Source organism: Xiphophorus hellerii, chromosome 10, assembly GCF_003331165.1.
Source record: "Xiphophorus hellerii strain 12219 chromosome 10, Xiphophorus_hellerii-4.1, whole genome shotgun sequence".
In the NCBI taxonomy this organism is placed as follows: Eukaryota; Metazoa; Chordata; class Actinopteri; order Cyprinodontiformes; family Poeciliidae; genus Xiphophorus; species Xiphophorus hellerii.
The window spans coordinates 390,753-410,719 of NC_045681.1; the positions used below are offsets into that span (position 1 = coordinate 390,753).

At 42.7% G+C, this 19,967-nt stretch overlaps 1 protein-coding gene and 1 long non-coding RNA gene across 7 annotated transcripts in view; both read left to right on the top strand.

The window, feature by feature from the left end:
• LOC116727560 (uncharacterized) overlaps nucleotides 1-2,517 on the top strand; it is a 43,178-nt gene extending 40,661 nt beyond the window's left edge. For 2 of the 3 annotated variants that reach the window (XR_004340823.1, XR_004340821.1), the window contains one exon: nucleotides 1,374-2,517. This is a non-coding gene — a long non-coding RNA (uncharacterized LOC116727560). The remainder of the gene's footprint in view (nucleotides 1-1,373) is intronic. The other variant, XR_004340822.1, reaches the window with a different exon arrangement.
• A 1,838-nt stretch (nucleotides 2,518-4,355) lies between these two features.
• On the top strand, nucleotides 4,356-19,261 carry lcmt1 (leucine carboxyl methyltransferase 1). Of its 4 annotated transcripts, none has more exons than XR_004340820.1 (11): nucleotides 4,356-4,787; nucleotides 5,381-5,472; nucleotides 5,570-5,691; nucleotides 5,795-5,871; nucleotides 16,589-16,650; nucleotides 16,732-16,834; nucleotides 17,154-17,274; nucleotides 17,565-17,718; nucleotides 17,867-17,997; nucleotides 18,839-18,959; nucleotides 19,064-19,261. XR_004340820.1 is itself a non-coding variant. In XM_032575050.1 (11 exons), exons 1-11 carry the CDS (start codon nucleotides 4,702-4,704, stop codon nucleotides 19,139-19,141), a joined length of 1,056 nt encoding a protein of 351 aa, XP_032430941.1. In that variant the 5' UTR covers nucleotides 4,358-4,701; the 3' UTR covers nucleotides 19,142-19,261. The 4 variants fall into 4 exon arrangements, 2 of the variants coding, with proteins under 2 accessions (XP_032430941.1, XP_032430942.1); XR_004340819.1 differs by having other exon boundaries at nucleotides 18,839-18,936; XM_032575050.1 differs by having other exon boundaries at nucleotides 4,358-4,787; nucleotides 17,565-17,666; nucleotides 17,906-17,997.
• Nucleotides 19,262-19,967: the final 706 nt, after the last annotated feature.

The window sequence follows — 19,967 nt, forward strand, 5'->3', positions numbered from 1 at the left end:
TATATTCTGGCTGCAGCAAAACATGCAATGAATAAAATGCTACGGCAAATCAAACTCACCAAGAAGAGAGCAGTTAGCTGCTGCCTAAGTATAGCACTGCAGCCATGCAGCAGCGCTGCATTAACACAGGGGTTTGGCCTGGAGTGCAGCAAGGAATATCAGGTAATATCAGGTAATATCAGGTAATATCAGGTAATATCGGGTAATATCGGGTAATATCAGGTAATATCAGGTAATATCGGGTAATATCAGGTAATATCGGGTAATATCAGGTAATATCAGGTAATATCAGGTAATATCGGGTAATATCGGGTAATATCAGGTAATATCAGGTAATATCGGGTAGCATCGGGTAATTAATATCAGTTAATATCAGTGATCAAGAGTTAACTGATATTAACTCCTGAGAAAATTAAACTTCTAAAATGAACAGCATTAATTATGAAAAGTTAAAAGTCTGACAAAATTACACATGAGACTCATGTCTAATTAAATGTGTCTAAAATATGTTTGAAGATGATACTGGAGCTGATCTTAGTTACAGACAGAAAAAAGGGCGGAGCTGTCAGTTACCGGTTGCTATGGTAACCTTTTTGACTAAACAGAATAAATTTGAAGGATAAATAAACCAATTTTGACCAATTTAATAAAATCCTGCTAAACCTAAAAAAGAAAAAGATTCAAAGAGTTGAAGAAAAATGGATCAGAAAGAGTTTGAGACGGTTTGAGTTTGGGTCACGATCAGAACCGGATGACATGAACTCTTCATTCCTGAACAGAACTTCAGGTTCTGGTTCTTCTTAATGTACGGGTCCATAAAGACCTGAATTGAGGGACCCAGAACCAACCTGACCGGCCAGGTTCTGTTTGGTTCTGGTCACTTCTTGTTGTTTCTGGTTGGGTTCTGGTTGGTTCTGGTCAGGGATAAATATGCTGCTGTAACATTAATATTTAAGACAGCAGGGACATGATCTTTAACTCATGACATCCGGTCTTTACTGAGGATCCGGTTCCGTTGATCTAGTGGTCGACTCCCCCTACTGGTCTGGAGGACTTCTGTTTCATTCAGACACTTTGAAGCATTTTTTGTTTGCAGAATTTTTTTCAGTTCCATTTATTTTTGTTTGTTTTGAGGTTTTCCTCTTTCATGTCTTTGTACCTGTTAACACAGAATATTTCTTCATTTTTTCATTCAATAATAAGTAATCAAATATGAGCAGAGAACTGATACTGATGATGTTTGAACATTTAGTTCATTCAGTGGTGAATCTCAGGGCTTCACAGAGAGCCCATAGGCTGCGGCTGCAGTAGAACCGGGCTTTATATCAGCTGGAGGTCTTTGTTTGAGGAGAAACTTTTCTTTGTGTCTGCAGAAGCCAACAGTTGGTTCAGACGTCCTGGACGCTGCAGGAGCATCACCTGAACTCCCTCTGTCTCAGTGAGTAGAGCTTCCCTCGTTAGCAGACGTTTCAGGCTTGACTTTTCTCCTTTCTGTGTGTTTTGGCTCAGAAATCATCTGTAATGCTCGAATAGCTGTGATGTCACCCACCTGCGTTTTGGCTCTGGAGACTCGAAGAAAGATGGAATAATTTTCAACAATCATCTATAATCTGATCTGGATCTCAGGAGCTGAAATGATTTATTTTCCAAAATAATTGTTTGCTTTGAGATAATTGCAGAATAAAGTTCTTTCCAGAGTTTTTCTGAGATAATATTTAGAAAGTCTAATCCGTGTTGGTTTCAGACTTGAACAAGCTTGGAGGAAATGTGCTGTTTGGTTTAATTTGTTCTTCCTGTGGTTCGATTCACCTGTAAGCAGGGAGGAAATGGAACACGGCGTAACGATGTGGCGGCCGTCTCAAAACCTCCGGGTCATTTTCTGCAGAACGCCACCGGCCGAACCCCGGGGGTGAAACGTCTCAGGGCCGTCGGGTTAATGGAGTGTTTGTGCAACGCTGTCATATTCTGTCTGCAGCCTACCAAGAGGCTGACCTTTGACCTGCGATTCATCTGGGAGAAAAGATGTCCCCTGGTGGCAGCGCGGCTTCTTTTCAGATGCCTCTTTCATTTTCTCAGCAGAAAGTCGGGAGGGAAACCCAAATGTTACCTAATGGATGTGAGTCATAATAACCGTGATCAGGTGATCCAGTTCAGCCAATGTTCTCCTGTGGAAGCTTTTAAGCAATCACAGCCGGGTCAGAACCGGCTGACGGGTCAGCAAGCCGTCTGTTCAGTCTGAAGCCGCTTTAAAAAGCAGACAGGACGGCTTTGTTCTGTTTATCTATCTGAACCTGAAGCCTTTCATTCCTCCAGCTGATGGTCAGACATGGTAACCAGGCATGAGAACGGTGATATTCACACAGAAACCTGAATAAATCCAGTAATAAGCTAAATGACAAACAGCAGGAAACGGCTCTTCCTGTTGATTCTAATATCATTTTTATTACCGTTGTAATAAAATTACCTGATACGTTTATTTATTTTCCTTTTCAGATAAGTTAAGTCCAAAATTATTCATACCCCTAGCAGATCTAGATTTAAAATAGTTTTCAATAAACTAAGAAGTTTGTTTCTGACAGAAAATGAAAAATAAATAAGGATATCAATATAGATCAGGTTTTTTTATTCTGTTAACTTTTTTATTAAAAAATGGCAAAGTGACAGATATCATTTATGTCTTTTGTTCAGCTGATTTATCTTTGGTGATGAGATTCAGGTCTTTGCGGTTGGAAGGTCTCCTTACCATCACCCTAATCTTGAGCTCCCTGCCCTGATTCTCTGGGCAGATTGTTCCCCATCCTCCGGATTATGTGTGTGATTGTGAGCGTGAGGGAATAAAAATAGCAACAGGTATTTTGTTCCATATAACATAGTAGGAGTGAACAGGTAAACCTTTATGCAAACTCGACTAAAACCCACCTGTTTAGGATTGAATTTGAAATGTGATCAATTACAAATTTATTGATGGAACTTGACTTAATGTCGTGTTTTGATTATTGATTCTATATTGCATTGTGTTTCTGTATTTGACATGATGTAAAGCACTTTGAAATGCCTTGCTGCTGAAATGTGCTATACAAATAACATTTGATTGATTGATTACTTCCTGTCAGAAGAAATATGTTGATGAAATTAAAATATTAGTTTAATCCTAAATCTGCCAAGTGTATGAATAATTTTGGGCCTATTTCTATCTGAAATGTTGATTTAGTTCAGAAACTAAGAACCTGAGGAACCAAATAATATTGCTAAAACATTTTTTAGTATAATAGCATTTTACATAACTAGAAACACGAGGCAGGCATTACAAAGACCCTTCAGGGTAACCACGCTAGCTAGCTGCAACTAGCCAGCTAGCTAGCGGCTAACATCCAAACACATGATTTTAATAATAAATTAATAAACACTAACTTTATTCACTTGTTCAGGAGATATTTATTAAACAATATACATATCAGGTGAAGTTTTGCTTGAGCCACAAACCAGCAGTTAAATTTTATACCACAGTGTTAACCATAAAGATTATTATAGTTAGCTGCTATCCGTTAGCACCGTCTCCAAATGCTGGTTGCCATGGTGAATTTAGCATTAATCCCAGTGGTTTGTGCAAATAATCATTGTCATTTAGCAAGAAAATATAACTCTGATAAGTAACTTAATAAAATTTGCTATTAAATAAAAGAAGTATTTAGAGCACAGCTATGATCAAAACCTGAGGAAAAATCAGTTTAACAGAATAAAATGGTTTGGATCAGAACCGCAGATGACGAATTTGGTGACGCCATCTTGAAAGGCATTTTAAACTGTCTAAATTTTAATCAAGTTATCTTGAATTCTTATGCTTAATAGTCAGAATGTAAATGCAGAAATCTTAAATCATCATCAGCTGAGACAAAATGTAGTTGTGTCTAGTCAAAACAAATTTTTAGATATCTGGAATGTTATTACAGATAGTCAGAAGAAACCGATTTTATGGCCTGCTATACAAATACAGCAATCAGAAACAGAGGAACCAATACATTGGCTGTTGGTGATAGTGGTATTATTCTGATCCGCTCCGTTATTATGTTGTCGGTCAGAAGCCGAAAAGTTGGGAATCTCTGATGTAAGAGGCTGAACATTGAGCTTTGCTGCCCCCTGGTGGCTAGTGGGGCAACCATGCTGCTCTGCCCTGTGGGTATTTTCAGATTAAAATAACAGAAAATGTATTTGACTAAGAAAGCATCGCTTTCTTAGTCAAATAAATCATGATTAATAAATATAACTTTAGATACTTCAGATCTCTCCAGAGATTTTGTCACATAATCAAAACATGTATTAATTTATAAAAACATAAAATCTTATTATGAAAAACACTAACCGGAAGTGTATGATGTTGTGCTTCCGGCTGCAGTTTTCCACACATTTTCTGTTCCCGTGTTTAGTTATTTAGTATTTTTAGCGTTATTTTGTCACTTATGCTGATGTTTATATCCTCCCCAAAGGTTGTTGAAGCTCCAGGAGACTCGGAGCAGCAGGACGGACATTAGGCAGCGGCAAGACGCTGCTAGCGGGAGATCCAGCCGCTGCTAGCGGGAGATCCAGCCGCTGCTAGCGGGAGATCCAGCCCTGATAGCGGGGATCCCGCCGCTGCCCGCACTGCCCCCGGCCTCCTTCCAGGCCGGTCTCATGCTGCACCAATAGCGAGGCTCTGGGTCACCGATGGCCGCCCGGCAACCCTTCGCGGACGCGGACACTGCGGATGAAGCGGTCCGGGCCACCTGCGACGATGCGACCACCTGTAAAAGGTGAGTAGCAGCAAGAAAATCTGGCAACTGGTCGCACTGTAACTCATTCATTCATTCATTCATAGCGTTTCTCTCATTTTACTAATCAGAACTTAATCAGAACTTTAATAGATTTATCGGTATTTACGCGACAGGCCAACTAAACTCAGAGTCCAGTGGAATGAAGTAGAAGGAACAAGATGCATGGGTTTAGGTCTAGACTTTGACTAGGCCATTCTAGCCCATGAATCTGCTTTGATCTGATTCATCTGTCATCCTGTAACTTTCAGACGTGTCTCTTCTCCAGCCTGAAGCAGATCAATGAATGTCCTCCTCATCAGAACCGGTCCTTCAGGCCTGGTAACCGGACCTTCACCTGATTCAGCCGCTTCAGCAGGAACACATCTAAACATCTAAAAGCTGCAGGATTTTAGTTCTCCAGGATCAGACATGGCAACCTTTGATCTAAACCATCCCATTATATCTCTGCTTGTTCAGGGTTTCTCCTCCCAGTCTCTAACTGGTTTTCCTCCAGGGTTGTCCTGGTTCATCTCCAGCAGCATGGAAACTCTCTGCTATTCTTATTCTTCCTGATAACTGAATTTATTTATCAGGTTTGCCACCAGTAAAGGCTACTGGAAGGATTCCAGCCTCCAGTACTTTGTGAGGAACGTTGGAGAGAGGAAGGCGCCCGAGATCAACAGAGGTGAGTGATCCGGTCTGGGATCCGGTCTGGGATCAGCAGAGTGATCCGGTGTGTGTAAACCGGCCCCGCCGCTGTTCACGCTGCTCTCTGACCTCAGGGTACTACGCCCGGGTTCAGGGGGTCAACCTGCTGCTGGATGCCTTCCTAAAGAAAACCCAAGGTCACTGCCAGGTGATCAACCTGGGCGCCGGCCTGGACACAACCTTCTGGAGGCTGCAGGTGAGGAAGCAGAGAGCGCTTCATCCCAGCATGCTCTCTGTCCTGCTGCAGACCAACTGAAACTCCAGCGTGTGTGTGTGTGTGTGTGTGTGTGTGTGTTTAGGAGGAAAACCTGTTGCCACGGAAGTTGTTTGAAGTTGACTTTCCGACTGTTGTGGCTCGGAAAATCCACCACATAAAGTGAGTCTGCAGCTGTTCTTTACTCCTGTTAGTTGGTTTATCGGCCTTTAATGATTTAATCAATGAGTTATTGATTAATCTATTAATTATTCAGATGAATGATCAGATAAAAAACTAGTGTACTCTGCAGTTTCTAAGCCTTTTTTATACAATATTAGAAATGCATATGTAACCTGCAACTCACAAAAACAGGTTAATTAATTTATACTATATATATAGGAAGTTGGGCCTAATCAGAAGATATTAAATTCTAGGGAACCCAGGTGTGAGCAACAACAGAACACACAGTGTCTACAAGAAAAGAGCAAATATTTAATATAATAAACAATTGTGGATCCACATTTAAAACAGACAAACAAATACTGCGCGCTTTTAAAAAAAAATAAATAAATAAATAAATTGAATACTTCAGTCTCCAATGAATTAATTCTTCAGTCTCAAAGTCTCTCAGCTGGTGACCAGTCGGGTTACTATCTACCCGTGCGCCTGGTCCTCTGGGCTGGGGCTCGCCATCCAGTTTCAGGTGAAGAGGGTCTTGGAATCTTTGGCCCTCCAAGCCAAAAGTGTACTGTACACACTCCAAAAAAAAAACCTGACCGATGCTCCGAGCTGTCAACGGCTATTTTTCGGGCTTCAGCTGTTCACGGGGGAAACCCTCCGAGATCAATTTCCAGATTCGTCAATTTCTTTCTACCTCTTTACGGAAACGACCGTCAGCTGTTAGCTCTCAAGCGTTCGCAGCGAAACAACCGTCAGCTGTTAAAAAGGGGCGGGACGATCAACCCCATTGGCCGACACGAAACCAGACCGCGCCAGCCATTGGCTGCCTAATCTGTCAATAGAAGCTAACACTAAAAGCATATTTCACATTTTTTGAAGATTTACGTAATTACCTTTTAGCTATTTTGGTAGAATAAGACATTGAATCAACATCTATTATTTTTTTCTTGTGTTTTTAAACACTGGGTTACACTGTCCCCCCTTGGAACATGCAAGTCCCTTTGCATAGGATGGGTTGTTTTGAAATGACAGGAATGCTGGAACCCTTAAAAGTGGTTTCAAGTTCAGGTTCTATCAAGGCACTAGTAAAAGCAAGGCTTAAGCCATGGAATAGGGACTGGGCAATGGATATGAGTGGGTTCCCTAACTGGCTATACTGGAGCCTCTTTGGTTGAGTGGTTTGTCTCTCTGAACGTCTCACAGGATTTGTGGTTTCATGACTTGGGTGGTTGGGTTTGTCCTCTGATACATTTTGGTCACATACACCTTCACTATGTAGGTTAGGTTCACTTTTACAATCACTACCATGGGTCAACCGTTCAGTATTTACTACTGCTTCAAACTTCTCTTCAGAAGGAACTACCGGGTCACTGCCAGGAACGTCATCACAATCGGGTACATTGCTGAATTCAGGTGTGTTGTCACATTCAGGTAAGTTGTCACATATAGGTAAGTTTTTAGGCCATGTCTGTTTTGGAATCTCATAAATTCGCGTGAATTTGATTGGCTCTGGGACAGGTTGTTCTCTAAGCCAATAGAACTCCTCGTTGTCAGGTTCAGGAAGAGTGAATTCTTCATTTTGCTCAGGGGACTGCCGTGTTTTAGGTTTGCAGACCTGATTTGGCGGAGTTGGATTTTCTTCTGTGGGAGCAAGGAACCCGCAAGGTAGAAGAAGGTCACGATGGACAGTGCGCACTGACCCATCTTTAGTTTCAGACTTAATGGTGTAGACTGGCAGATCACCAGCTTGTTCTACCACAACATAAATGTCTGTCTCCCACCTATCGGCTAGTTTATGCTTACCCCTAAGACGAACGGCTCGCACCAAAACTCGGTCTCCAGGTTCTAGTTTGGATGGTTTTACACGCATGTCAAATCTGGCTTTATTCCTGTCAGCCATTTTCTTAGCATTTTGGATTGCTAGTTTGTAGCTTTCTTGGAGAGTTGTTCTCAGTTTTTCCACATATTGTGAGTGGGACTTAAAACTTTTGTTTTGGAGAGGTAGGTTGAATGCAAGGTCAACAGGTAATCTGGGTTGACGACCAAACATTAATTCATAAGGTGCAAATCCGGTTGTGTCATTTTTCGTACAATTGTACGCATGGACCAATGGTTTTACAAAGTTGCGCCACTGCGTTTTGTCTTTATGTTCTAAGGTCCCAAGCATACTTAACAAGGTGCGGTTAAAGCGTTCCACAGGATTCCCCCTAGGATGATAAGGAGTGGTTCGAATCTTGTGAATGCCCATGATCTTGCAAAGTTCTTTTATTACGTGTGACTCAAAATCTGGCCCTTGATCACTATGTAATCGTTCAGGGATGCCATAAGGAACTATAAAGTGATCCCAAAGACATTTTGCCACGGTTTGGGCTTTTTGGTTAGAAGTTGGAATGGCTATGGCATACTTAGTGAAGTGATCAGTTAGTACGAGCACATCCTTTGTGTTGCTTTGATCTGGCTCAATGGATAGGAAATCCATACAAACCAGTTCAAGCGGTCTGGTAGACTTTATGTTCACAAGCGCTGCAGCTTTTTCCGGAGGGGTCTTTCGCCGCACACAGCGGTTGCATGTTTTGATTCTGTTCTCGATGTCAGCTGCCATACGAGGCCAATAAAACCTTCCTCTGGCGAGATCGAGGGTACGCTCAATACCTAAATGGCCCATATCATTATGGAGACTGTGAAAAACTGCCTCACGGAGCTGCTCGGGTAGGACGAGCTGATGAGTGACACTGCCATCATCTTGGCGTGTTCGGTACAATATTTGGTTGTGCAGCTCAAGACGATTTAGTTCTCGAAGCAACAGACTTATATTTGGAAGTTCTGTTCTGACTGTAGGTGGAACCTTTTTACCAGTCTCAATTTGGATAATGACCTCGCGCAAGCAAGGGTCAGCTCGTTGCTCTTGTTTGAGTTGTTCAGCTGACAGATGAGGCACGACTGAAAGACCACCACAATCATCTTCATTGACAAAATCATCTGGTAAGGTGTTTACCGAGATGGCTAATGAGTGAACAAGAGGGGTAGGTTCATCTGAGAAACTACAACATAAGGGTCTCTCACAGATGGCTGACACCACCTCTTGGCTTAAACTGGTGTCTTGCTGTGCCAAATGAGTTTGGGTGAACTGCTGTATCCTGTCAAGCTCTTTTTGTGATACAGCATCATTTAATAACTCACCATGCGGTCGCCTTGAAAGACCGTCTGCATCAGAGTTGAGTTTTCCTGCTCTATATTGGAGCTTAAAGTTAAAGGTGGAAAGAGAAGCTAACCAACGGTAGCTCATTGCATCCATCTTAGCTGTTGTCAGAATATAGGTCAGAGGGTTACTGTCAGTAATGACAGTAAACTGGTTCCCATAAAGATAGTCTGCAAACTTTTCGGTTACAGCCCACTTTAGGGCCAAAAACTCTAACTTGTGGGCGGGGTAACGAGCTTCGCTCCTGGATAACCCCCTGCTGGCATAAGCAATGACCCTTGTTTGTCCATTCTGTTCCTGATAAAGGGCGGCGCCAAGCCCTGTGGTGCTGGCGTCGGTATGAAGTGAGTACGGCAGCTTAGGGTCTGCAAATGCCAAGATAGGAGCAGAAGTGAGCTTCTCAATGATGTCTTTGAAAGCTTGCTCACAAGAGGGAGTCCACCGCTCACCAAAGGGTTTTTTCGGATCATGGTACTCAGCAGGCTTAGTTTTGGGTTTTGTGCTCTTACGCAGCGGTGGATAGCCTGATGTTAGATCTGTGAGAGGCTTAACAAGGCTCGAATAGTTCTTGATAAAGCGCCTGTAGTACCCCGAGAAACCTAAAAACGAACGAAGTTGTTTAAGGTCTCTGGGCACAGGCCAGCTACTCAGAGCTTTCACTTTCTCTGGGTCTGTCTCCACCCCTTTGTGGGATACTATGTGTCCGAGGTATCGCACCGAAGTTTGAAAAAACTTGCATTTTTCAGGAGACAGTTTAAGACCGTACTCTTTGAGGCGGTTTAGAACCTTCATTAATCGAGTTTCATGCTCCTCAAGTGTCTTGGAAAAGACAATGATGTCGTCAAGGAACACAAGAACTTCCTTTAAGTTCATGTCACCCATACATCGTTCCATAAGGCGCTGGAAAGTGCTGGGAGCATTTGTAATGCCTTGAGGCATTCTATTAAACTCCCAAAAGCCACTGGGACATACAAACGCAGTTTTTGGTTTGTCAGCTTCCTCTACTTCAATCTGATAGTAGCCAGATTTTAAATCAAGGACTGAAAACCATTTAGATCCAGTCAATGTAGAGAATGTTTCCTCCAAGTTCGGGAGCGCGTAAGCGTCTTTTACAGTCTGCAAATTGAGTTTTCTGTAATCTATGCAGAGACGGACGTCGCCATTTTTCTTTCGCACAACGACAATGGGCGAAGAGAACGGTGAAGTGGATTCTCGAATCACGCCTGCTTGTTGCAGCTCCTGTAAATGTTTACGGACGGCTTCTAGGTCATTGGGGTGTATGGGTCGTGCTTTGTGTTTGAATGGAGTTTCATCTGACAGTTTAATGTTGTGCTTGACTTGATCAGTCCGACCGAAATCAAGGTCATTTTGTGCAAAAACCTCTGGCATGTTATTGAGCTTATGCAAGATGTGCTCTTTCCACTCAGTACTGATAGGAGAGGACTCAAAGTTAAAAACCAGATTGTGTTTTTGACCGACTTCAGATTTGGAAGATCCCACTGAATGTTGGTGAGAGAGGACTCTCTGGAACGTGTGGATCTCTCCAATCACACATTTTTGAGGGATTGTCACATCATGTTCAGTTTCATTGGTGAGAACAACTGGTATCAGGTAGGGTGCTCGCTCAGGTAAGCTGATGAGACTTGGCTTTACTAGGACACCCCCAGGTAAGGTTGAAAAGGATGGGTGCTCTAGCAGCACGGATCTCTCTGTGGTATTAGTTGACACTGCTACCAAGCTTTCCAGGACAACTGTCTGGCCTGCTGGGACTAGCTGAGGGCCTTTGTTATACATGGTTGCTAGACCAAGGCTACTGCCTTTGGTCTGTTTGTGTCTTAACTCTAGCACTTTTAACACTGCCTTATAACCATCTGAAATGAGAGGCTGCAGTCCGGGACATGCTTTGTTATACAATTCATAAAGCACATCTAAGGTGTTAGTTCCAATTAACACCAAAGACTGGGAAGCAGCTCGAATGTTTGGCACGACTAAGGCAAGTGTTGACACATCGGCTTCAATGCCGAGAAACTCTTTTGGAAAAGTGACGTTCATTTCAATGTACCCTAAGTAAGGCACTGATTGGCCGTTTGCACCTTCTACTTCGAGTAGGTCAAAAAGTGGCTTAATCTGATGACTGGACAGATGTTGTTCATAATATGATTGTGGGACCGTGGTCACCTGGGAGCCAGAATCGAGTAAGCAGTTTACAGTATTGCTGTCAATCTTTACTTGGGCTGTACTTTTAGTACCGATTAAACCTTGAGGCAGTTTGAATCTGCCGGTTTTAGTATGCGACTTTAAAATGGCACGTTTTTTAGTCGGCACATTTTGCCTGGGTTCAAGGGGACGGTTTGACTCTGTGGTAGCCTCTGTTTGTCCCTCAACAGAGGCAAACTTCAGTTTAAAGAAGCAGAGCCATTGTGTTGTCTATCCCATATTTGCCTTTTTGCTTTTAGTTCTTTACGTTTTGCCTCTACAAGTGCAGGGTTTGGCTCAGATTCACAGTTGGCAACAATATGTCCGTCCTCCCCACAGCGAAAGCAGTACCAAGGCTTGGGCCGTGAACTAGGGCGGCTGTGTGAAGGTAAGTTGGGTTCAGGGTTTGCATGGTCAGGTTTTGTTGTTTGGTTCTTCTTAGGTACTGTTTGTTTCTTTTGTTTCATAACTGCTGCTAATTGGCTTTTTAAATCAGCAACCTGTTTTTTCAGATCACTTAAAGTGTTTGAAGTTGTTTCGGAAAAGTCCATTTTTGTTTCAGTGACAGTTTGTTCATGTGACGCTGCTTTTTGTTTGGTTGCACTAAAGTGTTTTCTCATTCTTGTGCTTTTAACTTCTTGTCTGTTTTCTGCAATACGGAGTAGGAGTAATAGTTCTGCAAACGTGGGCAGATTATTTTTCTTTAACTCCAACTGCAGTTCTGTCAGCAGGTTATCATCCCAACAGCCTCTTTGAAATTGCTTAAGAAGCTGTCTGTCTCTTTCTCGGGGGTCTACACCACCCCGGCGCACTGCAAGACTCAGTGCCACCTGTAGGCGATGCAAGTACGCAGATGGTTTCTCCCCAGGATCCTGCAAAGTGTTCATGAATCGCACAAGCAGTTCCTCACCATCTTCAACAGTACCAAATGCCGACTCAAGCAGCCTAAGATAGTCATCAACGGATGCATCAGGCCCAAGAGGCCGAATGACATCTGAAGCTGGAGTGAGAAGGCTTTCAAGAATTTTTTGGGTTTTTTCCAAGTTAGAAAGAGATGTGTCTCCCATCATTAAGTCAACATGGGAACGCCATGTTTCATAGTCAACTTCGGGATATGGTCTAGGGTTTCTTCCAGAAAAAGCTCTCAACCTAAGGGTGGAGTGACCATTAGATGTCTTCTCTGTAGTTTTGACAACATGTTCAACCACAATCCTCTGTACTTCAGGTGAGACTAGATCGGTTTGACTTAATATATGAGGTTTCTGATTAAGTTTCAAGGAACTTGGGTTAGGGCTCTGAACAAGCTTAGGAGAGTGGGGGTTATCAATGTGGTGTGGAGGGAAACCAACACTTTGTGTAGGCTCTGTGTCATTATTTGGACATGGGCTTGCAGCTGCCTCAACAGATCCCATGGACTCTTCAAACTTTGACATCACCTCCCTTAAGACTTCTTCAAAATCCTTCCCACTTAACTTAGCTAAGGTCTTTAGTTCAGTGAGGTAGGTATCAGTTACACTGCCCCCTACGGTTTTTGTGTAAACATCTGTTAGGGCGCGGACACAGTATTTAACATCTGGATTTTCAGCTGATGGATACAGGTAAGGCAATGCAGGTGTTAGCTCCTGAACAGCTAAATCAGAGCTAAACTCCACGACACAGTTCTGGTAAAACTCAGATGAACTATCATCGACTGTTAGTGTCCTACTTATTGTACCACATTGTCGCAAGTAGTCAAAAACATCATCATCCTTTTCAGATCCAGTTAAACCGCTGACAATGACTGCATTTGGTATCTTAATTCCTAATTTTGCAATGAAATCCATAGTACCAATGTGTTAACAGATAAAATTCAAATTGTTGTTCCACTGTTGTCACACAACTAGGCTCCTGGCTGTACTCGCCAAATTTTTTTGTAACCTGCAACTCACAAAAACAGGTTAATTAATTTATACTATATATATAGGAAGTTGGGCCTAATCAGAAGATATTAAATTCTAGGGAACCCAGGTGTGAGCAACAACAGAACACACAGTGTCTACAAGAAAAGAGCAAATATTTAATATAATAAACAATTGTGGATCCACATTTAAAACAGACAAACAAATACTGCGCGCTTTTAAAAAAATAAAATAAATAAATAAATTGAATACTTCAGTCTCCAATGAATTAATTCTTCAGTCTCAAAGTCTCTCAGCTGGTGACCAGTCGGGTTACTATCTACCCGTGCGCCTGGTCCTCTGGGCTGGGGCTCGCCATCCAGTTTCAGGTGAAGAGGGTCTTGGAATCTTTGGCCCTCCAAGCCAAAAGTGTACTGTACACACTCCAAAAAAAAAACCTGACCGATGCTCCGAGCTGTCAACGGCTATTTTTCGGGCTTCAGCTGTTCACGGGGGAAACCCTCCGAGATCAATTTCCAGATTCGTCAATTTCTTTCTACCTCTTTACGGAAACGACCGTCAGCTGTTAGCTCTCAAGCGTTCGCAGCGAAACAACCGTCAGCTGTTAAAAAGGGGCGGGACGATCAACCCCATTGGCCGACACGAAACCAGACCGCGCCAGCCATTGGCTGCCTAATCTGTCAATAGAAGCTAACACTAAAAGCATATTTCACATTTTTTGAAGATTTACGTAATTACCTTTTAGCTATTTTGGTAGAATAAGACATTGAATCAACATCTATTATTTTTTTCTTGTGTTTTTAAACACTGGGTTACACATAAAAAATGCAAATAAATATTGGATTCTTTTTTAAATAATAAAATCAATATTTTCTTGCCTAAAAGTCAATAACAGCATTGCTTTAGTTAACTCTTCATCATCCTCTTCAAAGGATGTTTGAAGGATAAAAAGATGAACATCGATAGTGAAGCTGATCTGGAGATCCAGTTATTAATATAGATTAAATATTAATATATAAACATTAGAGCAGATTCATGCAGAGAAACATCATGTTACTGATAACAACACAGTTTCAACTAGAACTGCTCTGGTTCTCCAGCCAGATCAGATAAAATCACCTTTGACTTCTTCTCCTCCTGGCTGGTCCTGCAATGCGGAGCAACGTCCGCCAGGGGGCGCCACAGTCTGGTTCAAAATCAGCATATAGGAGCTTAACCTCCTGAGACCCTGCATCCTCATATGAGGACATTACATTTTTGCTGTTCTGCACCATGATACTTAATTTGTAAGAATTTTGACCAATTGCCCTCATCTGGGGGCCCTGCCTGCACCACCTAGTGGTCTCATAATGAAATTACACTCATTTGAAAAAAAACAACATGGCGGGGATAACAGCGAACGTCTTCTACGGCAGCTCCCGACAGAAACATGGACAAGGTAAAAATCCTAATCAAATTTTATGATTGAAACTAGTTTATTTATGCACAATAATGTCTGTAGCTTCACGTGGCATGCTTATTTGATATATTTGAGTAATATTAGCAAGCTACAACGTCTGTAAACATGACGTACTTCTTTAAGGACATCAGGTCTACCTTCAGTGCAAAAACGTAAAATTTTTCCAAGAGCATTTGTGTTATTTCTAGTCAAAATGTCTAATTTCTAGTCAAAATAAGTCTTATTACACTTAAAATAAGACTCATCCTGTAAAAAGTAACTTGTTTTTAGACAATCACCACTTGTTTCAAGCGAACTTTCACTAAAAAATAAGTAGAATAATTTGCCAGTGGAGCAAGTTTTTATTTCCTATTACAAGGAAATAGATTGTGCATTTTTATCATTACATTATTGTTTGAGTTTGCTATGACACGTTCATAATGATGCTCATAAACGTTGCACTTTTCCATGCAAAGCCTTTCACATAGGCAAGCAGGAATACTTGAATTAATGACTGAGTTCGCTATGACATGTTCATAATGAAGTTCATAAAGTTTGCACTTTTCCATGCAAAAGCTGCACACTTTTATCTGCACTTTTATGTTTGTTGACAGTATAAAATAAAGTTTTGTACTTTGTTAACCAATGGTGTCTTCATTATGAAAGTCTGGACAGAAAGCAGCGTAAATGTACATACTGTGAAACACAGATGTAAATAATAACATTGATTGAATGGTCTTATCGTCACACAGATAGACCCAATGTCATCGTCTGAGGACATTGGGTTTTGAGATAACCACTTATTGTAGAAAGCTAAAATTTCATTTTTAGGCTAATTGAGTCCTTATGATCCCAAATGACAAGGAAAAAATGTATATGCAAAAACAGACCCATTGTCCTCATATGAGGGCATTGGTTTTGACATAGTTCAAGAGCACATAGAAAGCTAAAATTTAATTTCAACTAAAATTAGGTCATACTAATCCCAAATAGTAAGGAGACATAAAAAATGCACATCAAACAAAAGCCCGGGTCTCAGGAGCTGAACACGAAGACAGGAGAAATAACTACCATGTTGTGATAAATGTGTGAAAGTCCAGAGTTTTTCTCCAGGAGAAAGTATTCACACCCTGTTGGTTCAGGTTACAGATTCAAACTTCACTGTTTGTATTTTGATCGTTTTTTTTTTTTTGCGGCGCTAGTGGCTCGTTTTTTTTTTTTCTACAGTAGGCAGACAGGAAGGAGGGTGAGGAGAGGGGGAAAGACATGCGGCAAAGGTCGTCGGGACCAGGAGTCGAACCTGCGACATCCGCGTCGAGGACTAAGGCCTCCAAACGTGGGGCGTGCTAACCCGCTGCGCCACCACAGCACGCCCCTATTTTGATTGTGTTTGACTGTAAATAATAAAAACCTTGTTATGTGTGTCCTGCCCTGCTGAGGATTGAATCACCTACCTGAAGTTTCTAGCAGCTTTCAACATCCAGATTCAAACAGGTTCAACGTTTCGTTTGTAAAACAGTCCAAATTTGGACAGAAAGATAATCTGAGAAAAGTCAGAACAGAACATTTCTTACTCTGACATTAATCTATCTAATAAAACTTCTGCAGCTTTCTCTGGATTCTTTATGTTTAAGATTTTCTCGGGTTTTTTTCAGCAGAGGGAGAATCAGGTAAAGCAGCATTTAAACCAGTGGAGCCCAAAGTGGCCCCTGAGGGCCGGCATCCTGCATGTTTCAGTCTCACCTGGATCCAATGATGATCATTAGAGAAGAACATGGACCTGCTGAAAGGTTGTTACTAAAACCAGGGAGAGAATAAAACATGCAGGATGCCGGCCCTCAGGGGCCACTTTGGGCTCCCCTGATTTAAATAGCTGACATTGTCTCAAAATGACAATATTATCATTTATGGCAATAATTTCTGGGACAATTTATCGTTTAGCAAAATGTTATTGTGACAGATGTTTCTGTTTTGGTCTTTGACTAGGACAAAACCCCCTCTGTCCAAACCCATCATCGATGTTCACTCCACCGACTCCTTACTGCTGGGTAAAAACCATCATCATCATCATCATTGTTATTATTATATGTTATTTTTAAAATGTTGATGTCGTCTCTGCGCCTCCTCAGAGTCTCATGTTCTGGACTCGGACCGGTTCTGCATCATCGGAGCCGACCTCAGAGACGTTCCCGGCCTGGACGAGAAGCTGAGGCGGTTCCAGCTGGACCCGGAGTACGTTTAGTGACCTGAGATCAGCGTTTCCATGGAAACCATGGTCTCTGTTTTCTCCACAGGCCTCTGCAGGTCCAGGAACTGCAGCTTATCTGCTGCAGCGCCGCAGCTGCAGAGCAGCTGCCGGTCAGAGGCCATCTGGAGGCTGATTGCAGGCGGCGCCACGCCCGCCGCCGCATCAGAACTAAACCTCCAGTTTGCTGAGTCACGTTTTCAGATGAAATCTGCTGATTCAGGCAGAGCGAAGAGGCTGATCAGGCTCAGGAGTTGCTGCTGTGTTTGTGTTGCCTTCATGTTGCCTGTCCTGGTGTTGCCGCAGGTTGCCCACGCTGCTGCTGTCAGAATGCGTCCTGGTCTACATGACCCCCTCCCAGTCATCCAGCCTCGTCCACTGGGCCGCTCAGACGTTCCACACCGCCATGTTCATAAACTACGAACAGGTAAAAATCACTGATGCAGCTGTTTGCTACTTGTTGCTATGGAAACCAAACCAAAATCTCTCCACACCATCCTGCCTCTGTGTGGCAAACTAAACCCAGTACCTAACATGGCCGAGGATGATCTTTGACCCTCTCTGCTTTGCTGAGTTGATTAAATTCTGACACTTTGGCCTATTTAAAGTCACGCTGCAGCACCATTTGCCTCGTCAGTGTTCATATGCTTTTCTGTACTGCCAAGTTCTCAGGAAGTAGCAGGAAGTGACCTTTGACCTGTCCGTCTGTTCCTGCAGGTGAACATGAGCGACCGCTTTGGTCAGGTGATGATCGAGAACCTGCAGAGGCGGCGCTGCGCGCTGGCCGGAGTGGAGCTGTGCCAGTCCCTGGACTCCCAGGTAAAACCAGTCGGCACAAAACCAGTCAGTAAGAACCAGTCAGTAGGAACCAGTCAGTAAGAACCAGTCAGTAGGAACCAGTCAGTAAGAACCAGTCAGTAGGAACCAGTCAGTAAGAACCAGTCAGTAGGAACCAGTCAGTAAGAACCAGTCAGTAGGAACCAGTCAGTAAGAACCAGTCAGTAAGAACCAGTCAGTAGGAACCAGTCGTCGAAAGCAGCCTGTCTGTGTGTCTGCAGAAGGAGCGTTTCCTGAGGGCCGGCTGGGATCAGGCCAGCGCTCTGGACATGATGGCGGTCTACAGCGTCCTCCCTCAGGACGACGTGGCCAGGTAGGACAGCTGCTCTGCCCCCTGCTGGCAGAGATGGTATTAAAGCGGTCCAGTCCGCTTTAACCCGACTCTGGTCTTTTTGTCTATAAAATCCGGTCTGTTGGTGAGGTGTAAACGCTAATCGACCTCTGACCTCTGACCTCTGGTCCTCCAAACCTCAGTCTGGGTTCAGTTTGAATGTGAACACCAAGCGGACCAGAGACCGCTCCGAAAAGTGGACTACAGCGCAGGGCATTCTGGGTAAATCCAACCAAAGCTAACAAGCTAGCCTAGCACTAGAAGCAGAAATGGCTCCTGATCTTCAGCCAAAGACTAAAGAGAAATCCTCCAACACTAAAATCTGACGCCTCCATCTTGTTTCCATCTGGTGAAGAAGGAAGTTGCTCTCAGCGTCTTCAGAGGTTTTTGTGTCGTTTCCTTCAGTGGTTCTTGGTGCAGCGCCCCCACAGGCCAGGAGGGGAACAGGTTGGTTTGATTCAGAACCACAGCAGCAGGAGGTGGAGCAGATGATGGAGTTCTGGTTCCAGTAGAACCGGGTCAACCGGACCATCAGGAGGGAAACAGAATAAAACTTTCCTTAAATTTAAAGTCAGAACAGTAATTATGAATTTTAAAGCAGCTGAAACATCAACTCAGGTTGAGCTTCTACCTCACAGAAAATAATGGAAGCTCATTGTTAGAAATGGAGTTTCCATAGCAACCACTGGTTTCTAAGGGAGTTTAATGTTGAGCAACCAACCGGAGGATCTGATGTGAATCAGGTTCATATGTGGACCTGCCTTGCAGCAGGAAGGTTGTGGGTTCGAATCCGGGTCTGACTGGGTGACTTTGTGTCCTGCAGAATCGAGCGTTTGGAGTTCCTGGATGAGAAGGAGCTTCTGCAGCAGCTGCTGCAGCACTACTGCATCTGCTGGGCCACCAAGGACCGGCTCAACCTGGGTGAGACCCGCCACAGGCTGCATGTGAGTGGCGGCAGCGCCGCCGCTGCAGAGCGCCACGCGCCGCTGCTGAACTTCCTCCAGCCGTCCACCATCTTTAACCAGCCGGGTCGGTTCTGCTTCCTTAGGTCTGTCGCAGCTGGCCTTCTGAGGTTCAGAGGTCACGGTCGGGTTGCCAGAGGCAGCAGGGGAAGAGGACTCTCTGATCACCTGGGAGCCGCGGGGTCAGAGGTCACACTGGAACCAGATGCTGGAAAAAATTAAACAGGAATATTTAAAAATGTTTGACAGAATCTGCTGGAAATAAAGACTGACAGACGAGAAGAGATTCATGTTATTATTATTATTATTATTATTATTATTATTATTATTATTATCATAACAGCAAACCAGTTATCCTCGATTTTCATGTGAAAATCAACAATGTAGAGGATAAATAATTAAAAAAAATGAATTATTAGTTTTTTTCAATTTAAAATAAATTGTCAGGTTTGCAGATCCGTCTAATTATTACAGCCAGTTTTTTCACTTATAACAGGAAAATATCTTCTTATCAGTGAAATATAATTTATTAACTAAATATTTGTGACATTTATAAATGGTGAACATTATATAACCGCAACATTTTTTACAGTGTATCGTTACAAACGTCTGAGGCCGTTAACCTTTCTGATACTCAGGGGTCAAAGGTCAAGTCCAGTGTTTGTTTCTGTTATCTCCCGTTCATAACAGAGTTTAAATCATTTTCATGGAAACATTTCCTGGTAACTTATCTGCGTCGTAAAAGCCTTGGCGTCGCCATGGCAACCTGAAGCTTTGAGCTTCCTGCTTCAAGGATTTTCAGAAAGTTTGATTTTATTGTTGAAAGTCTTTAAACCATTTTTATTATTTGATTCTAAAATGATTCTTTGTGATAGTTTTATGATTTCATTAGAAATAGTTCATTTGCATTTTGAACTGTTTTAAAAATACTTTATTAATAATTCTGACCTTGAATGACAATAAATTCATAATTAGGTGAAGAATAAACAT

Bases quoted from the DNA above. Each gene is read 5' to 3' on its own strand.
- lcmt1 (XM_032575050.1), top strand. From the start codon at position 4,702: ATGGCCGCCCGGCAACCCTTCGCGGACGCGGACACTGCGGATGAAGCG. The intron at 5,872-16,588 runs GTGAGTCTGCAG...GTCTTTGACTAG, and splicing joins CGGAAAATCCACCACATAAA to GACAAAACCCCCTCTGTCCA. The intron at 17,998-18,838 runs GTAGGACAGCTG...TGTGTCCTGCAG, and splicing joins CCTCAGGACGACGTGGCCAG to AATCGAGCGTTTGGAGTTCC.